General features: G+C 33.1%; 1 protein-coding gene across 4 annotated transcripts in view; it reads left to right on the top strand.

The window, feature by feature from the left end:
* Positions 1-14,049, top strand: part of LOC100333709 (leucine-rich repeat transmembrane neuronal protein 4) — a 470,001-nt gene extending 455,952 nt beyond the window's left edge. For 2 of the 4 annotated variants that reach the window (XM_073910049.1, XM_017357406.4), the window contains exon 3: positions 11,609-14,049. Coding sequence is in view for 2 of the 4 variants with exons in the window: in XM_017357406.4 (XP_017212895.1) it covers positions 11,609-11,821 (213 nt within the window). In the remaining 2 variants the exon portion in view is untranslated. The remainder of the gene's footprint in view (positions 1-11,608) is intronic. The other 2 variants (XM_073910047.1, XM_068223094.2) reach the window with 2 other exon arrangements.
* Positions 14,050-16,143: the final 2,094 nt, after the last annotated feature.

The raw sequence follows: 16,143 nt of genomic DNA, 5'->3' as shown, positions 1-16,143 counted from the left end.
GTATAATGTGCTTTTGTGTAGTATGTGTGACATGCTTGTGTAACCACGGGGAGTGACACAGACAAGTGAGTTTGGATCCTCTTGCAGGTTTATTCGGATAGTCAGGCGAGCAATGGTCAATACAGGTGCATACAGGTGTATAAAGGCAATCCAGAAACGTAGTCAAAATAAAAGGTGAGAGGTCGTAAGGCAGGCAGCAGACAAAGACAAATGGCTAACAAGGCTAAGGTCTAGACACAGGAAAACAAGACAGGAAAAACGCATTTTAATGTCACTGTGGCAGATAACAAGACTCGGCAATGGGAGTGAGTGAGTGAGTCTGCTGCTTAAATAGTGTAATCAGTCTCTGACAATCCTCAAGTGGTGCGAGTGTAATCAGTCTAAATAAGGAAGCATGTGTGAGTGTGAACGGAGTGTATGTATGAAAATGTAGTCCAGAAATACAGATTTGTAGTCCATGCGTTACGAACCCCAGTTTTTTAAGGCTCGTCTAGGGAAGGGGTTAGCAACATAAAAGGACACAGAAACCAGAATTACAATTCTCTATTTATTTTGAGACCAGAAGATACGTGTCCTATTTAATTTAAGGTGGCAACAGAAATATAAATCATTAATTAAACAATATCCAAGTCAAAGCAATTACTTAAATAAACAAACAAAACATAAAGAAAATATTGATTAAAAAACATAGATCAAAGAAACAGCACAACACCAGCATGGCTCCTCAGCAGCGGCTGCACAAGACGCGCACAGAAGTTTCGGACCTTCATCAGGGCAAGATAGGGAGAGATTCTCAGCAAGTACGGGTCATACTCTCCAAAGAGAGACAAGATCGCGAGGATCTGTCAGACGCGCTGGAAATCAAGAGCCACCCACGACACACACTCCGCTTCAGCTTATAAAGGCGACCAGCCAAATTAGCGGCAGGTGCAAGGCGGAGCCAGCCTCAAAGAAAAGAAAAAGCAATTAGTAAAACAATCTCCACCACAACACAAAATCACGGAGGAGAATAATAATAATAAAAATAATAATAATAATAATATAGAAGGAAGGCTAAATAAAGAATAAACCGTGACACATGGTTATTGTGAATGAGATCCAGCGATCTTATGAAGTACTGGTAATCGTGACAGCTAGTCTGCTGTAACCAAATTGCCAAGACTGACTGAGATTTGTGATCCGTTACACCACTAATGAATGTAAATGGTTTCCAGGAACCAGCATTCTTCAAAATATCTTTTTTTAAATGTTTAACAGAAGAAAGAAATGCAAATATTTAATGATATTTAATCATGTAAATTGCAAGATACAACCTGAAAACTGCATATAAGGTCACAAATCATGCAATATTTGCTAAATTCTTTGAGTTTACATCCCACATTTCATTGTACATCACATTAACTCATTTACTCCTTTAATAAACTGATAATCCAAGCATCGAGCGGTTGAGTCGTACACAAACTCACCTGCTTATCTCACACATCATTGCAGCCTTCTTTTAAAAACAGTCAAGAGCTACAGTAATATTACTTAATTAGCACATAATTATATACAATTCGAGGCGGCGGTGAGGCAGAGGTTGGGATAGCGGAAACCAAACACACAGTATCAGCAAAATGGCTGTAATGCAATAAGTGGTCTCCACTTAATGGAGTCAAGCCCTCCATTTAAGCGAATAAAAGCAGTAGTATGCAAGCGCTTTCTCTCCTGAGTCCAGGACTGCATATAAATCAGGTCTACAGAGCGAGCGGCCTGTTTAGATGCTGCTTATGAAGAGATGTGCGCATCATGCGTCTGTGCAGACCCTGTTTGGGGCTTGTTTTCTGTGTTTTTTAAATGTCAAACGTACTGCAGTATGGTGTGCTGTCTTCAATTTCCCAGGAACAACACACACACACACACACACACACATAGGGATGACGAATAGAAAGGTTTAAAAAGATTCTTAGCAGTGACTTTTATATCTAATTCAATTCACCTTTATTTCTATAGTGCTTTTACAATGTAGATTGTGTCAAAGCAGCTTCACATAGACTATCATAGTAAATGGAAACAGTGTCAGTTTTCAGAGTTTAAGTTCAGTTCAGTTTAGCTCAGTTTAGTGTGGTTAATAATCACAACTGAGAGTCCAAACACTGAAGAGCAATCCATCGATGCGCAGCTCTACAGATCCCAAACCATGCAAGCCAGTGGTGACAGCAGTGAGGAAAAAGCATCATTAATTGGCGGAAGTGAAGAATTAAAAAACCTCGAGAGAAACCAGACTCAGTTGGGCACACATTGTGCACGGCTGCAGTCATGTCTAGTTTAGGAGCCATAAATGAGAAGGCTCGACCTCCTTTACTCGACTTTGGCATTCTAGGTACTACCAGAAGCCCTAAGTTTTGAGATCCTACAGAGCGAGTTGGATTGTAGCGAGACAGAGGGTTGTTTAGATAAACAGAAGCTAGATTATTTAAAGCTTTATAGGTAAGAAGCAATATTTTAAATTCAATACGAAACTTAACAGACAGCCAGTGTAAGGAGGATAAAATTGGGGAGATATGATCATATTTTCTAGACCTGGTAAGAACTCTGGCAGCTGCATTTTGTACTAGCTGAAGTTACATAATGTACAGTACACTGTTAACAGTTTCCTGTAGAATCTACAGTAATTTACTGGCTGCAGTCTAACCATGCCAGTTTAGCTTATTTTAATTAGTTAGTCAGGTTTCAACTATGTTTAATTTATTATCATTATAACTTATTTGACTGATATAAGTTGAGATGGCTAGAAAAGTTTACTTGATTCAACTAAAATATAGCAAGAGTTTTTTTGCAGTGAAATATCTATCACTGAGTTTTTGTTACAACATGAATAAAATGCGTACTTGGAATATTCACATATTAAATATTTTATTATTATTATTATTATTATTATTAATAATAATAATAGTAATAATAATAATAATAATAATAATAATAATGATAATAATAATAATAATAATATTTCAATAATTTAAAAAGTCAGTTGGAATTTTTTAAAGAAATAAACTTGGAATATTGAGGAAAAAGTAAATAACTGTAGAGAGAATCTTTAGAAAGTGGAAAAAAAGCTATTGCATTACATAAACTGTGAGATAAATACTTTGGGGTTGCGTGTGAAAGGTTTGTATTCGTTATAGTTTAATTACATTCACTTTTTGCTTGCATTTTCATGTTTTATCTGGAGATTTAAAGCTATTTTGTATTTCTGACTTTTTTAATCTCAGAATTGAGAGTGAGTCAGTTTAGATTGTAAACATACAATTCTGTTGAGAGAACTTGTGAGATATAGGGCCCTACACCTGGCTTAAGGTGCGATGCAATTGTTGTTTGCTAGTTTCAGCTCGGCGCAAGAGTCGTTTTGATGTTTTGCACCACGCTGTTTAAATAGCAAATGCATTTGCGCTCATATGTGCGCCCATAGGTGTTTTGGTCTAAAAAAGGAAGCGTGTTAAGGTGCATTGCTGGCGCGTCACCAATTATCATAGTAGAACAGTTTCTTTAGAAGTTTGTGATGCATTTTGGAAAAAGGAGATGAGCCCCTGGTATACTGTGCTACCTGGGGTCCGTTCTTCAAACGTGGATTACTCAGTTAGCTGGATTTGGTTATTGACGATTGGACATGATCCAGGATTGTTTCGTTCTTCCAAACTGATCCGAGAGTTGTTGTCATAGCAACAGTTCTGCTAGCTCAAACCTGGTCGACAGCAGGCTCAATTCACATAAACAGAATTCGATCGGCTCAGTTCAAGCAAAGATAATACAGAAAGTTTGTGCCGAATTCTGATGTTTTCTTACAGTAGTAGTTATATACACTTGGGAAAATAGTAAATATATGTATGTATGTATATATATATATATATATATATATATATATATATATATATATATATATATATATATATATATATATATATATATATATATATAAATATAAAGTCATAGTTATTAACAAAATAATTAAAGTTATTTATTAATAAAACTTATGCAATCTGCACCCCCGAAATGAAAGTACAAAGACTGCCACCTGGTGGTACAAAGAGAAAACTTATTGATATGTACTTTTTAGATTGCTTTAGTACAATTGTTTATGATAATACACATGAACAATATGTGACTTTTTTAAAAGCAATAATACATTTATGCAGTCATAAACATGTTATGACAGTTAATATGTCAGCGATTTGATGTTGCAGACACCTTTACTAATATGAAAATGCTTTTGTAAACATCCAGTTATTCTTTACACCGATTAAAAAAATGACTACTATAATAATACTATGGCTACTATGATAAGGAATATCCGCTCTAACTGTAAAACTAAATAAATTGCTCTTGACACATGAAAGAGCCAAGCATGCAGCCCACAACAAGTTGTAAAGTTATTGCGTATCGTATTTAACAAACCGTTGACTGCGAATTTTATGTAATTTTGCTCACATGGATAATTGAATATTAATCAGATGATGTCATTACTCTGCTGTGCTGTCAGCCAATCATCCCATTGCTGATCATGATTTTCGAGGAACGATAGATAGTTGTCCTTCACAACACACGCAGCGATCTCAGATCAGTTCATCCAGACATTTTAAATCTGTTTCGCGAACTTGTTTGAAGAACCAAATTAGCCAGAGATCAGTTATCAAGATTAAAAGATCCAGAATCTGCCAAATCATCTTAGATCATATAAGCGATGTACGAAGAACGGACCCCTGGCTTGAGAAACCCGTTCTCAAAGACTTGGGTAGCACACATATTCTGAATGCCTTTGGCAGATTTCTAATGAGCCATTTTAATCTAGATTAATTCCAAGATTACAGTGAGAATAATTTATAATAAAAAAATGAATCTATGCCACCTATAAAAAAATAAACATATTTTTAAAATCCTGATTTAAAGTTTGCAACTCTGTAGTTGATTTTTAAGTTTAATTAGTAAATGCAATCCCTCTTTATCTATATAAGAATATACATTTAATATACAATACATATACTGCTAAAACTAATCAAATGGCCTAATAATAATGTGCGTGCATGGTCACTTTTAATCTAATAAAGCATATAATAATCTAATAATGCAGATTTTATTTGTCCACTATCACTTCTTTCAGAATTCCATGGCCGCCCCACTTAAAGCATTTCTGACATTTTACAACCCGTCCTTCACAGTTGCCAAAAAAAAAAAAGCTTCATTTATGAGCCCTGGTTTCTTTAATGACGAACTTTAAATGATGTTATCACATTCTACATTCCAAAGGTACTAATTACAACCCAATTAGACTCAAAGGAGTAATTAGGCTTTCTTTTGTGAAGGTTGTCTGAGGGAGAAAAAAATCTGAATGTGATGTTAATTACTGAAAGCGTAACACTCTTCCAGCGTCATCTTCTGATCTTCACACCATGTCTCAATATTATTTAACACTTGCTCTGTTAAAATCCAAGGAAGAAGGTCAGAATTGGGAAAACAGAATTCTGCATGATTTAATCCGGAATTAGGTCTGCAAATTACTGGAGAAGATGTGTAAACTGAAAAAAAGAATCTATAATTGAACAGTTTTCCATATTTTGTTGTTTATGATTTTTCCCCCAATTCATTTTGCTTCAGTCCAACAACATTTGATGGAAGTAATGGAAGGCAGAGGAAGTCTGACTATCTATTTCACTATCTATCTAACTATCACACAAAAAGTTGAACTTCTGGACATGCTAAAGGAAGGTAGAAGTTACACGAATGTTTAAACAAGAGAGAAAAGTATGAAAATGGTAATGCTTATCTGAAAAAAGAGTGTGGTGAGGGGTTTTACAGCCTATTATATTTGTAAAAAATAAAGCTGACTACTTCGTGGATTTCACCTATTGTTGGCTAATTTTAGAACGAAACTCCTGCGATTAATGAGTGACCACTGTATTATATCAAATCTGTATTTTATTTTATAAGAAATACATAGACAAAACTTCCTCCAATATAACCGCTCCAATAGTACAAATGCTATTTTTATGAACTACTTTTTAAATTAATAATTTAATGGTTATAGATATAGTTTATTTATTTTTTCACAAAGGAAATTAGGTGCTTATAGCATAACAAAAAGCAATTTTATGCCTAGTTCAGACTGCGTGATTTTAGCCCCGATTTTGGCTCGTCGACAGGTTTTGAGAAATCGCCAACAAATGCCTGAAATCACAGGCAAATCGCTGCTCGTGCATGTGGGTGACAATCACACAGTATGAACAATCAAAGACGCGATCTGAGAGAATCGCCGATGAGTCGCTGATGCCTGCGAGATATTTGGCATGCTAAATATCTGGAGCTGTCGGCGATTCAAATCATGCCGTGTGAATTGTGTTTTGACTGAAAATAACATCAGCGATCACCTACAGCCAATGAGAGAGCAACATTCACTTGTGTGTGCGTGTGTGTATAACTGCTGCAGGCCAGCGGGAGGCTGGGGGAGAAGTTAAAAGCGCTCTTTTTCGGTTTATTTGGACCTACGAAATGGAGGATAAACTAGTGGAGGTTTGACAGGACTCAGGAGCAACTGTGTCTGTTTGACGTTTCATACAGAAAGAAATTAGTTTATTATCAACGTTGAGGAGAAATGGCTAATTCCCTTTAAACCCAGGTGAGCAAACATGTACATGTTCTACCCCATTAAAGGCTTCTTTCTCATTATGTAGTTAATAACAAAAGATATACTACGTGTTTTTGGCTGTGAGACGTAGTTTGGACAAAGTTGTCGGCGACTCTTCCTATAGTAAAGTCATGCAATGTGAAAGTCCCTGTCGCCGATCCATCTTGCAGTGTAAACAAAGCAGCAACGAAACGCTAGCCCAGATAGTCATGCAGTGTGAAAACATCTGTGACACGACTACTTTAAAAATCATGTAGTCTGAACTCGGCATTAGGGTGCAAACATTTTGGGCTCTTTTTATCTACATGTGCTTGTTCTCCTAATGAGTAATGGGTGTGTTTTGAGTATAACATGCATTAAACTAATCAGTCTCATTTCCTATTCCTTTTAAGAGACAGTTGCGTCGCACTATGGCACATTTGCTATTTACATGGCGGACTTTGTACGTGAAAAAACTGAACACTTTACTAGGGCAAAAAACAGTTTGAGCCTCCACCGTTCTGCCTTTTTACTTTCTCTTTACTTTACTTTTGCTCTTTACTCCTTTACTTTCGTGGAGTAAAGAAACGGTGAAAACTCACTCCACTGAGGACATCCATTAGTCTATATATTTAATTTTTAGATTTGTTTCAAAACTATTTCTAAATTCAGTTCTAATTTCCACCAAATTAATAAATGAACAATAATTATGAAGTGTGCTCAAAACTTGGAGTTTTGTTGAGTTATCTCCAAACACACATCCTGTTCTTATGCTCCATATGGTGAAGCATACGTCTCCCAAACCCAACAGGTGGACAAATCTATACTTGTTTTTATTAAAACAAATATAAATATGCAAACAATAAATAATACTGCTAATAATAATAATAACATTATACAAACGCTGATTGTTATGAATAAACTGAAACAAGCCAAATAATCTTAAGTAAAATCTTTTTAGATTTTTGCTTGCTTTAGAAAAATATTCACTTAATTCTGACTTATTATTACTGATAATCATATACAATTTTTACATTTCTAGAAAATGCTTCTTTTTTTTAAAGATTTTTTGGATTTATTGTTATACTGTTTATTGCACCCCCTCCCAAAAAGCGTCATAAATACAAGATTATAATTTCAAGGAGAAAAACTATCTAAATAAAAACTTATAGTTAGCCTTAAAATTAGCAATTTTACTTAGAGTTTTTGTTTTGTTTCTAGTCCAAATGTCCTAAAATTCTTAAAACAAAAAGCATTTTCTATTTCAGGGATGCCCAAACTTTTTCGTATAAAGAGCCAAAAACCAAATATCATTGAGGCTGAAGATAAATATATCAAGATAAATTACATTAAAGTTGTCATGGGTAATTTTTGTGTACAATATTTACAAATAAATAGAAAAAATAACTTTAAATCGTATTAACTAATGCAGTACAATTGTTTTAATTAAAACTTTCTACAATATAAACAAAAACAATCACATTTATATCACTGGAATTCAACGCTAAATATACTAGTCAAGCAGAATCTGCCTTTGCCTGCATTTGCTCACTGATGTCTGAGCATTGTCTTCTATCTGTCAGGTGACAGTATGTACATTTAAGAAAAAATCTGATTAATTTAAAACATTTAATTGAAACATTTCAGCTCAGTTAGTTTTTTTTTTTTTTTTTTTTTTTTTTTTTTTTTTTTTTTTAGCAATAAAGCAAACCGAATGTTACATTCAAATAGAAATGACAGTCTCTTAACCATCCCCATCATTCTCCTTCTCTTCTCTGATGGCATAAGCGGGCCAAATCAAAGGTTGCTATGGGCCAACTTTGGCATGCGAGCCCTAATAAAAAAATCTAAGTTTGATTTAATTTTGACCTATTATTTCTGAAAATCATATGCAAAATCTACAAAATGCTTTTTAAAAGAATTTTTAGATATATTGATTTATATTGCATATGATACTATTGCGATATTTATTTTGCCATATTGAGCAGTTGCAGTTCTGACCTAAAAAGCGTCATAATTGCAAGATCATGATTGCAAAGAGAAAAAAAATTTGAAGTTAAAACTCAGAATTAGCCTGTAAAGGAGCAATTAGGCTTTCTTTTGTGGAGTCTGTTGGAGGGGGGAAATCTGAATGTGAATATGATGTTAATTACAGAAAGCATAACGCTCTTTCCCTTTTCAGCGTGATCTTCTGATCTTCATGCCATGTCTAATATTGTTAACACTCACTGTCATTCTCTACCTGGCAGATGCTGTTCTTGTTTAGTGTGTGTGTGTGTGTGTGTGTGTGTGTGTGTGTGTGTGTGTGTGTGTGTGTGTGTGTGTGTGTGTGTGTGTGTGTGTGTGTGTGTGTGTGTGTGTGTGTGTGTGTGTGTGTGTGTGTGTGTGTGTGTGTGTGTGTGTGTGTGTGTTTTAGGGCTGCATGATGTTGGAAAAATCTGATATTTAGATTGTTTTCATTTATTTTTTTGCAATGTGCTTGCATAAATTAGAATAAATTGCAAGCATATATAAAAACAACAGTGCAAAAAATAAAAGGTAAACGGAGGGTTATTTATTTATTTATTTTTGAGAGTCTAACAGTATTGAGGTACAGACAGTAAACAATCTAACATAAAATAACATGGGCATCATTGTATGAATTGTTTAAAAATAATAATATTTAATAATGCCTTTCTCTTTTAATCCTAATACATAATCATATCCTGACTATTGCGGATAAACACATTGCGATATCAATCCTCAAGCAAAATATTGTGCATTGTGTTTGTATGTGTGTGTGTGTGTGTGTGTGTGTGTGTGTGTGTGTGTGTGTGTTGTGTCTTTGGCACTGCTGTAGAAAGTGAGCCTCCGTCCTGCTTTGCCAATCTCTTTCCATTTGCTGTGTGTTAAACTTTTGATTGGTCTGGAGAGTGTATTTACGGGCTTGATTGTGGAGCTCATGGGCCTCTTATGAGAGAGAGGGACTCATTCACAGTCCACTGAAAATACATTTCACACACTTTAGAGGGGTTTTATGCGGGCACGCCACACACTCGGGTGGACACTGATGCGTTTTAAAGCCGTATTTGTGCCATGGCATGGATTCATGTCTTGTTTTTTGTCCTGTCTATTTACATTCTTTCAAGATATGAATGTGTTGAATACACTGGCGAACAGCCGGACACACAGAAATTTAATAGGAGATTTATACATTACATTTGTGTCAGTTGCTGTCCTAATGTAGAATTTGTATTCAGAATAACCATATCAGACTTTAAACTTTATTTTATTTTTTTCTCTTGTTAGTATATATAGATTTATTTGTTTATTAGTATATTGTTTTTAAAATATTTTATTATTTGTTGTAAATGCATATATATTATGATAAATGCAAATATGTGCAAATTGATCATATATTGCTTATTAAGATTATTCTACATTAGAGCATTAAGAAAATAATGATTATTATTGTAAGAATAAAGCCAACATGATGATTTCAGTTTTTTTTATTTAAATATTATAATTAATATAGTTGATGTACTGCATGAATGTGTTATACTATTATTTGAACTTAACCAAATATAAAAATAATGTAAAATATAAAATTTGCATACATGTATAAAAGTATTATTTATTTATTTATTTATTTATTTATTTATTTATTTATTTATTTATTTATTGTACCTAATATATGCAGATATTATATGCTATTATTATACCAGCAATAATAATAATAATAATAATAATAATAATAACAATAATAATAATAATAATAATAATTAAAGTGTAATAATAATTTTATATGTTATTATTATACTAATATTATTGTTCATGGTTTATTATTCAATTTGTTTTATTATTTATTTTATATATTTTTAATTATTTATTATTAATTTCAGAACAAAATTTGAGTCTAAATATATTATTAAGAATAATAATACAGAAAACCGTAAAGTATTATTATTATTATTATTATTATTATTATTATTATTATTATTATTATTATTAATAATAATATTATCATTGTTATTATTATTATTTTTTGTAATATATGCAAATATTGTATGTTGTTATTATTATACCAACATAATTATCAAATTTTCTTTATTCATGATTCATAATCTATTTTTTAAAATTGTTAAAATCATAAATAAATATAATTAAAAAAACATTTCACAATGAACAAAATTTGAGGCAAAAAACATTGTCAAAAATAAATATGCAGAAAATCGTAAACTTTTATTATTTTTATTATTATTAATATTATTATTATTATTAATAGGGACTAAGCAGAAAAGAAAATCAATGAATGTGTGAATTAATTAATTAATTAATTAATTAATTATTATTATTATTATTAGTATTATTGTTATTATTATTATTATTATTATTATTATTATTATTATTATTATTATTATTATTAATATGGACTAAGCAGAAAAGAAAATCAATGAATGTGTGAATGAATGAATGAATTATTGAATTATTATTATTATTATTAGTATTATTGTTATTATTATTATTATTATTATTATTATTATTATAAAAAGAAATATGCAGAAAACTGGAAACAATTACATAAGATTTATTTAACTCCATAATTATTATTAACGAACATTAGGCTAGCTAATAATAATAATAATAATAATAATAATAATAATAATAATAATAATAATAATAATAATGATAATAATAATAATAGTTTGTGCATTTTCTTTTAAAATACAAATATGAAATATTTAAAATATACAATATACTTATACAAAACATACAAAAGTAATTATATAAAAACACAAACCAAATCATTTATAAAGAAATTGTCATGACTACAGTGGAATGCCCTGATGAAATCATTCATCACTAATTTACACCACCACACACACACGCAACACATCTGCTCTCCTGGATGCTCCATCAGATCTCTCTCAGTCTGCTTTATCCGCTGCATTATCGCTCAACATTCTCCTCTTGTGTGTTTTGTGTCTCTCTCAGGCCCCGCAGCAGATGAGCACACTGGCCTTCTACAGGTACGAGCAGCCCATCGTGGACTATTGCCAGGCTCATCAGCCGCTGCACATCAACAGAGGCTTCGAGCCACCGCCACCGCCGCCGTCCCAGAGCCTGGAGGGGCTGAGGGCACGCGAACACCTTCACCCTTCAGTGCCTGCAGCCCCTCGGACAGACACCCACACCCTGCCGCAGTGAGCCCCAAATACTGGACTGCAGACTCTCAGGAGACTGAACACACACATATACATACACTGAAATCAACATCAGATGCGTTTTTCTAAGATTTAAGGCCAGACACTGCAGATCAAGAGGGTTAAAATTAGCTAATAGTTATTAACATAGTTTGTAATTATTTTAAGACTTCTTTCTTTCTTTCTTTCTTTCTTTCTTTTTTCCTTTCTCTTACTTGGAGTTTTTGTCTTGTTTCTAGTCCAAATATGCAAAATTATTAGATTAAAATTCATTTTCTAGACTGAATAAAAAATTCTATAAAAAAAAATAAACATTTGTTTTCAGAAAAAAATAAGTAAAAATTAAGAGTTTTTCCTTAAAACAAGCAAAATAATCTGTAAAATCTTGATTTTGCTTTGAAATGTTTATTTATTTATTTATTTTGATATTTGGACTAGTAACAAGACAAAAAATAATACTTTTTAAAATAAAAAAAACCACTAATTTGCATACATTTCCAGTGCATAAATTTGAACACTGGTTGAAGTCATTTTCAACTCCATAATTCAGAAAATCTTGTATTTTTTAAATTAATTAATTAATTTATTTTATTTATTTTATTTTGTTGCAACATAGGCTAGTTGGTTATATGTGCTTCAGCCTGCATTTTTGTAAAAATGCCAAAACATACTTTAATGTACATTTTGTTGCACATTTTAGATGATAAATCCACTAGAGGGCGCTGTCAACAGTTTGCAATTTTGAAATGCGTTACTTAATGTACGTTTTGTTGCAAGATTCAAATGACAAACCATTAGAGGGCACTCTATGTTATAGTGAAACGTAAAACACGCTCTAAGTACGTTTCGTTGCACGATTCAGATGATCAATCCAGTAGAGGGTGTCGTATACATTTGCAATTCTTAAATTCGTTACTTTATGTACGTTTTGTTGCAAGTTTCAGATGTCAAACCATTAGAGGGCACTCTGTACTTTTGTGAAACGTAAAACACGTTGCTCCGGGTACGTTTCGTTGCACATTTCAGATGATAAATCCACTAGAGGGTGCTGTCTACATTTTGCAATTCTGAAATCTGTTACTTCATGTGCGTTTTGTTGCAAGTTTCAGATGACAAACCATTAAGAGGGACTCTATATTTTAATGAAACGTAAAACACATTGCCCCAGGTATGTTTTGTTGCTCGTTTCAGATAAAAGATTTACTAGAGGGCGCTTGCTATATTTTGCAATTGTGAAATATGTTACTTGGGCTATGTTTTGTCAGACATTTTAGATGACAAACCATTAGAGGACACTCTGTATTTTTGTGAAACATAAAACACGTTGCTCCGGGTGCGTTTTGTTGCACGTTTCAGATGACAAACCATTAGAGGGAACTATATTTTTGTGAAATGTCTAACACAGTGCTCCGGGTACATTTTGTTGCACGTTTCAGATAATGAATCCAATAGAGGGTGTCGTCTACATTTTGCAATTCCGAAATTTGTTACTTTATGTACGTTTTGTTGCAAGTTTCAAATGACAAACCATTAGAGAGCACTCAAAATTTTTATGAAACACAAAACATATTGCTCCAGGTATGTTTTGTTGTTTGTTTCAGATAAAAGATTCACTACTGGTCGCTGTTTACATTTTGCAATTGTGAAATATGTTACTTAAGGTACGTTTTGTTGCACGTTTCAGATGACAAACCACTAGAAGGCACTCTATATTTTTGTGATATGTAAAACACGTTGCTCCAGGTACGTTTCGTTGCTCGTTTCAGATGATAAATCCAGTAGAGGGCGCTGATTAAATTTTGCGATTCTGAAATATGCTACTTAAGGTACGTTTTGTATCACGTTTCAGATGACAAACCACTACAAAGCACTCTATATTTTTGTGAAATGTAAAACACGTTGCTCCAAGAACGTTTCGTTGCATGTTTCAGATGATAAATCCACTAGAGGGTGCTGTCTACATGTTTGCTGTTCTGAAATACATTATTTAATGTACGTTTTGTTGCACATTTCAAGTGACAAACCATTAGAGTGCGCTCTATATTTTAATGAAACGTAAAATACTTTGCTACGGATTCAATTCTTTGCACGTTATAGATGACAAATCTACTAGAAGATGCTGTCTACATTTTATAGTGTAATACGTTACTTAGGCTACGTTTTGTTACATTTTTCAGATGACAAACCATTGAAGGGCACTCTGTATATTTTAGTAAAATGTAAATTATGTTGCTACGAGCATGTTTCATTGCACGTTTCAGTTGACAAACCCACTAGTGGGCGCTGTCTACATTTTGCGATTGTGAAATACGTTACTTAAGGTATGTTTTGTTGCACATTTCAGATGACAAACCATTAAAGGGCACTATCTATATTTTTGTGAAACATAAAACACATTGCTCTAGATAGGTTTGGTTGCATGTTTCAGATGATAAATACACTAAAGGGCGGCGTCTACATTTTGCAATTCTGAAATACATTACTTAATTTACGTTTTGTTGCACATTTCAGATGACAAACCACTAGAGGGCACTCTTTATAGTTTTTGTGCACTGTAAAATACATAGATCAGGGTACATTTCATTGGACGCCCAGCTCCTTATGTACGTGAAAGATGTGGATCTGGAACGTACAACAAAACATACCATAAGTAACTCAATTTAGACTTGCAAAAAAGAAATACAGCGCCATCTAGTGAATTCATCATCTGGAATGTGCAACAAAACACACCCTAAGTAACATTTTACAGTTTGCAGAAATGTAGACAGCGCCATCTAGTGAATTTATCATCTGAAATGTACAACAAAACATGCCCAGAGTAATGTATTTTGCAATTTGCAGAACTGTAAACAGCACCCTCTAGTGCATTTGTCATCTGAAACGTACAATGAAACATAGCCGGAGCAATGTATTTCACAAAAATTTCCAATGAGCCTTGGCTAAATTTTATATGTATTTATTTATTTTTATTATATAAAACCTACATGATAAAGTAAATACAGATTTTAATAGAACTGTGAGGTTTTGTGTTTGTAAGAGCTGCTGAAGTGGAGATTTATGGCCCAGTGCAGGAGAAAAAAAAAGTAGCTTTAAAATCAAGTATTGTAATTGACATTTACAGGCTAATTGATAAAGCATGGAAAAAGAAACAATTTTAAACATTCAGAAAAGAGAATAAAGCATATAAAAACTCTCAATGGGATTGTTCACTTCTGCACCTTTTAGTAAAAATATGTGCAATGTTGGTACATTTTAAAAACCAAGACAGATTTTGTAGCCTAATTTCTCAGTGAAAGTGTATTTTGGATAATTTCTTTACATTTAAGCTGACAAAACACTTAACTAACTTAACTTAAAACTTTACTTTATTTAAACTTTTTAAACTTTACTTAAAAGCTAAAAAGCCTGAAATATCAAGCTTGTCGAAAGCTTGTTTTTTGACTGCAGTGTCTTGCCTTCAATTATTTGGAGCTCTTTTTGAGCGTTTCATGAAGGGGAAACGTCTCTAATGAGAAGCCAACATTAAGGCCTTTGTCAACTACACTTGGACATACAGTACATACATCTGTGTTCTCCACAACCAGAAGTAATTCATCGCAAAAGGTGTCGCCCCGGTTAAATGGATTCAAGAAACACCAGGAATTCCTGCGCATTAGAATCTGTTTCATCTCTCTCTAATAAGGCCTTTCAGAAGAACTCCTGCCCCATGAAGTCAGCGATAATTGCTTTATATGAAATCTCCCCAAATTTAATTCCTCAAGGTGAGCTGGCGAATGTGAATTGTAAATGATAACGTGACCCTCGCTTGACGGCTGCTGTATTGTGAGTCTTGATGGCCGGTATTACCATGAAAGAGCCTGTGGTGCCGTGCTGGTTTTACTCTGAACATCGCTGACAGCGGAGATATCGTTTATTATCAGTGCGGCTGAAATATGTCTGACACAATCTGTGAGCTTCTCATTTTCTGTTTCCTTTCATATTTAGATGTTAACATCTGGGTCATTCCTGATAGGCCTTTTATATTCGTGATTTTTAAAGAAGAATCGTGTGACTGTATGACAGTTTTAAGGAAGACTCTTGAACTTTTGTGTGTGTTTTTTCTCTTTAAAGTTTTAAAGGGGACCTATTATGCAAAAATTACTTTTATGAACGGTTTAAACAGTCTGTTAATATAATCAAATTTTAATGTTTTTTTATAATCAGAATTAAAAACACTTAGTTGGACTTTCTACCATTGTACGTGTCACCAGATATTCGAATTGAAGAGATTTTAATATTTGAATATTTGAGATTTTAATATTAAATAATATAATAAAATGTTGCCGA

The sequence above is a fragment of the Danio rerio genome, chromosome 8, assembly GCF_049306965.1.
Source record: "Danio rerio strain Tuebingen ecotype United States chromosome 8, GRCz12tu, whole genome shotgun sequence".
NCBI lineage: Eukaryota > Metazoa > Chordata > Actinopteri > Cypriniformes > Danionidae > Danio > Danio rerio.
Note: the sequence above shows the minus strand (reverse complement) of the source record. Positions and strands in the feature narration are given on the sequence as shown.